The sequence below is a fragment of the Oryzias melastigma genome, linkage group LG2 (genome assembly GCF_002922805.2).
Source record: "Oryzias melastigma strain HK-1 linkage group LG2, ASM292280v2, whole genome shotgun sequence".
In the NCBI taxonomy this organism is placed as follows: Eukaryota; Metazoa; Chordata; class Actinopteri; order Beloniformes; family Adrianichthyidae; genus Oryzias; species Oryzias melastigma.
In genome coordinates, this window is record NC_050513.1 from 12,468,004 (window position 1) to 12,472,953 (window position 4,950).

The window sequence follows — 4,950 nt, forward strand, 5'->3', positions numbered from 1 at the left end:
CATTTGAAAATGCAAATAGCATCATCGGCGCCCAGAAAATGAGAGAAATGCATCAGCACATTAAGGGTAATGAGCGAAGGACAAAAGGCTGAGAGGGAGGGAAGGAATGCCGCATTAGACCACCCCACTTCCTGGAGTCGTTAGTAAAATCACAGGGTTTGGGTACAGTGGGCCAAAAAAAGTATTCAGTCAGCCATCAATTGTGCAAGTTCTCCCAATTTAATGATGAAAGAGGAATGAAGTTTTTATCCTCAACTATAAAAGATAAAATCACATAGTCTAATTTTTAAATAATTTATTTGTAAATTATTGTAGATTGGAAATTATTAAGAAACTTCTTAAAAACAATTTTTAACTCCAGGCTTTTCACACTGTATGAGACTCTGCTCTGGTGGTGTGTTTTACTGTTTTATTGTTTTATTTTTATTTTTTATCTGGTGTTTTTATGGTTTTATGTAATGTAATTCATCTCTTTTTTATCTGTTTTTAACTTTTTAGCTGTGTTTTTATTGTTCTTCGAACATTTAATGTGTTCGGACTTGTTTGACTAATTTTAAGGCGCCATTTATATCAAATAAACTATAAAAATAAACTAATACGTATTTGGTCAGTAACTCCTTTCTCTGTTCTCCACTCATTAGATGCATTAATAGAACCTGTTTGAAGTCATTATCTATACAAAAGACACCTGTCCACAACCTCTAACCACCACGCTCCAAACTCCACTATGGCCAAGACCAAAGATCTATCACGGGACACCAGAGATAAACTATAATATCACTGTTTTTTTTCTCCTCGCAGTCCATCAGAGAAGTAACCGGCTACGTCCTGGTGGCGCTGAATCAGTTCGAGTACCTGCCGCTGGAGAACCTGCGCATCATCCGAGGCACCACGCTGTACGAGGGCCGCTACGCGCTCGCCATCTTCCTCAACTACAGACGGGACGGCAACTACGGCCTGAAACAGCTGGGCCTTCGCAGCCTCACAGGTGAAATTCTGAGTTCACACTCAAGCTAACTCATGATTTTAATGCAACATGTTTGCTTAATAGGAGCTAAACTCCTCATCAGCATCTTTTTGAGACGTGGAATCTCATTTTCTTTGCCTCGAACTCTTTTGTGCGCAATTATAAAAGATTAAATGGATCCTTTATAATTAAATCCCAAAATTGAAAGTCAACTTTTGAAGATAATCAGGGAAATTAATCATCTGCACGAGCCCCGTTTTGCTGTTAATTGTGTTTTTGTTTACACATCCAGAGGAGGGCTCCTCGGAAAGACGTTAGAAGTGGATTCATTGATGTTTTCTGGAGCATCTGTTGTGTTTTTGTTGCTGTTTGTTTGCTTTGGTCATGTGAGATGCTGTGCGTTGAAATCTGTGGCAGCTTGTTTTACACTTCTTCATATCAAATCTCTGAAACAATTGAAAGTGTCTTGGTTGCTTTAATAGCTTTTACCTTATTTCCACTCTTGATTTATATTGGGGTCGTTTAAGTTCACAATATAACGTAAAGAATGGAATTTTTCAACAAATACCCTGGAGAGTGATGGGACAAGTTCTTGAACAAAGACAACAGTATAGCAGCTAGTCAACATGGTGGTGGTACTACAGTGATGTGGGGCTGTTTCCCCATTATATTCACTGATAGAAAAAGAAAATCTTTACAATTCCTTTTCACTTTACAATGAGAAGGTCCTGGTTCAATTCCCGGCTTTGTGAAGTTTGTAAACATGTTCTCTTCGTACATGTGTGGGTTTTCTTGGGATACTCCGACTTTCTCCAAGAGTCCAAAAATAAACTTTGTAGGTAGTCTCTTTAAGTGGGAATGTGAGGGAGTGGCTCTGCAACAGACTGGCCACCAGTTTTGGGAGCACCACACTTTCGCCCAACAAGAGCTGGGATAGGCTCCAGCAACTTCATGACTCCAACAGGGATTCAGAAAACGGATGGATTCCCTGGGCTTAAACTGACAATTTGGTTTCAGATCCAAATAAACAAATACATTTTCTAAAAAAAAAAAAAAAACGTGAGTTTTGCAATAGTTTGAACCTTGACCACTGCAAAACGTCCATGTTTTATTATTTTGTGAGAAAAATGCGAAGTTTTTTTGTTGTTTTGCACAAAAAGTTTATCATATTTTTCGCACTACAAGGGCAAATCAGATGATAAAGGATAGCATTAATAAAGTCTAATGTAGAAGTTATGTCATATTCTAAAAAGGTGCACTAAGTTGAGTCTGAGATAAATCAGTCAGTCTGACTCTGCTAACTGTGTTTATAGTAAATATAATATAGAACTAGCTAGGGACACCCAACAAGTTAGAAACATTTCAGTTTTTACAATACCTGTAACTAACAACATTGTTAGCCACACGTAAAAAGACAACCAAATAATACAGCTAAAACAAACATAACTGTGACTACGACAATTCCCAACCTTATTAGTAACATTTAAAAAAAAACACACACAGTCCAACACCCCTACAGGTTAGCCATGTTAGCATATGTGCAATACTTTTAATTCCCAACAAGGTTTCCTGCATGTAAAAAAAAAAAAAGCTGAATAATACCATGAAAACAAACATTAATGTGACGACGCTAACTCCCAACTTTGTTAATAACATGCAAAAAAAGAACAAGGTCTGACAACGCTAAACATTAGCTATGTTAGCATATTTACAGTAACTCTAATTTCTAACATAGTTTGCTACACATAGAAAAAAACTGAATAATAAAGTGAAAACAAACATCACTGTGACAACAGTTAATCCCAATCTTGTTAGTAACAATAAAAGTAGCAATCAAACCACAGCCCGACACCCCTACAGGCTAGCCGTGTTAGCGTATTTACAATACTTGTAACTCCCAACATTGTTTGCTACACTTAAAAAAATTGAATAATACTACTTAAACAAACATTACTGTGATTACAGTAAATTCCAACCTTGTTAGTAACATAAAAACAATAAAATCTATCAGACAAAGCTATATGCTAACCGCGTTAGCTTATTTCAAATACTTGTAATTCCCAACTTTGTTTGCAACATGTAAAAAAAAAAAAAAAAAGCTGAATAATACCATGAAAACAAACGTCACTGAGCCTACTCTAACTCCCAACCTTGTTAGTAACAAAAAAAAAAAAACAATAGAACCACAGTCCGACACCTCTACAGGCTAGCCGTGTTAGCGTATTTACAATACTTGTAACTCCCAACATTGTTTGGTACACATAAGATAAAATAAAAAAATAAATAAAAGATTAATACCTCTCAATCAAACATTACTGGGATTACAGTAACTTACAACCTTGTTAGTAACATGCAAAAAAAAGCTATCAGACATAGCTATGCTAGCTGCGTTAGCTTATTTACAACAATACCAAATCAAACATTTTAATAGGTTCCCATTTTGCTTGTTTTTTTTTATTTTTTTAAGCAGTTTTTTGTGGTCAGTTTTTTCATTCACTTAAAAAAAAATTAATAATATACATATTTATGTTAACTGGTTTTTAATGAAGTAAAAAAAAAAGCCAAACATAGTGATGCCAACAAGCGTGCTTAACAAATGTTTACAGAATAAAAATTACTATACTAACATTGGCAATATATATATATATATATATATATATATATATATATATATTATTTGTGTTTTTGTTTAATTTCACTAAAATAGTTGACGGGATATGGATTGGAAATCTGCCAATATATATCTTCACATATTATCAGAGCCTAAAAATACAGTATTTTCATGTTAATTTGTTGACATTGTTGAACATCCAACTAAATATTACTAAACGCTTCAAGAAGAAAAACATACAGTCTAATTTCAAATGTATAAATATTGTAATATATATACATTTTTACTGTTTTTCATCTTATTTCAAAGGGGGGGGAGGGGATTTGAAATTTCTCCTTCTATTCTGCCTCCACTTAGATTTCCCCCGAAAGCAAACATTTGGGAAACTTTGAAGAGCAGAATGTCTTTTGTTTTCCCTAATCTTCCTGGATCTTGAAGGAAATATACCGGATTTGTTCGTGGTTGGAAAAGACGACATATATGTTTGTCCTTCCAGCATGGATTTAGCTAAACCTTCCTGAGCCGCCAGCGACTAAAAACTCCGGTCCAACATGTCTTCAACGGCGCGGCTGAAGAACAAAGACAAAGTGCCAATTCCTGCCGAACTCTCAACAGAATGATTCATGAGAATGGAGTAAATCAAATATCCTAGCTTGCCTAACAGGCCGCTGCTTGTACCCTATTTATTTATGGCTGCTTCATGTCAGGCTTTCTCAGAAGGAGTTGCATGGTTCTGCTCTTTGATTACATCTCCAAAATAGCTTAAGGTTTCTTGCCTGCATTTTTTCTGCACTGTAGGACGCACTGAATTACATGAACTTGAATAAGTTACATGAATAAGGTGCATTAAAAGTCACAAAAGAGTCAGAGATTAATTTTATGGAGGGTAAAATATTGAAAGTTGTTTAAGTTGATTTATTCTGGAATAATATTCCTGCATTTTTATTATTCATAATTATGTTAAAATGTTACAGTTTTAAAGTTTTAAAAATTGATATTTTGCTAGCTTTTTGGACTATTTTGGCATTTACTAAGTTTTTTTAGGCTATTTTGGAGTTTAGCTAAAATTTCAGCTACATGCTAGCTGTTTTGGCTAATTTAGGCTTCTCTTTTTAAGGTTTTTTGGCTGTTTTGGAGTTAGGCTAATATTTACACGCTAGCTGTTTTATCAAATAAAGCCTTTTTTCAGTTTTTTAAGATATTTTGAAGTTTAGCTATTTTTTTAGCTACATGTTAGCTGTTTTGGCTAATTTAGGATCTTTTTCAGTTTTTCAGGCTAATTTTAACTTTTTGGCTATTTTTTTTTAAACTACATGCTAGCTGTTCTGGGTAATTTAGGCTTTTTTTGTTTTGTTTTTTTAGGCTGTTTTGG

General features: G+C 34.6%; 1 protein-coding gene across 1 annotated transcript in view; it reads left to right on the forward strand.

Annotated features, from left to right (window-relative positions):
- Nucleotides 1-4,950, forward strand: part of si:ch73-383l1.1 (receptor tyrosine-protein kinase erbB-4) — a 439,732-nt gene that overhangs the window by 260,460 nt on the left and 174,322 nt on the right. Inside the window, exon 3 of the mRNA XM_024288936.2 lies at nucleotides 802-988. Within this exon, the coding sequence (XP_024144704.1) occupies nucleotides 802-988 (187 nt within the window). The remainder of the gene's footprint in view (nucleotides 1-801; nucleotides 989-4,950) is intronic.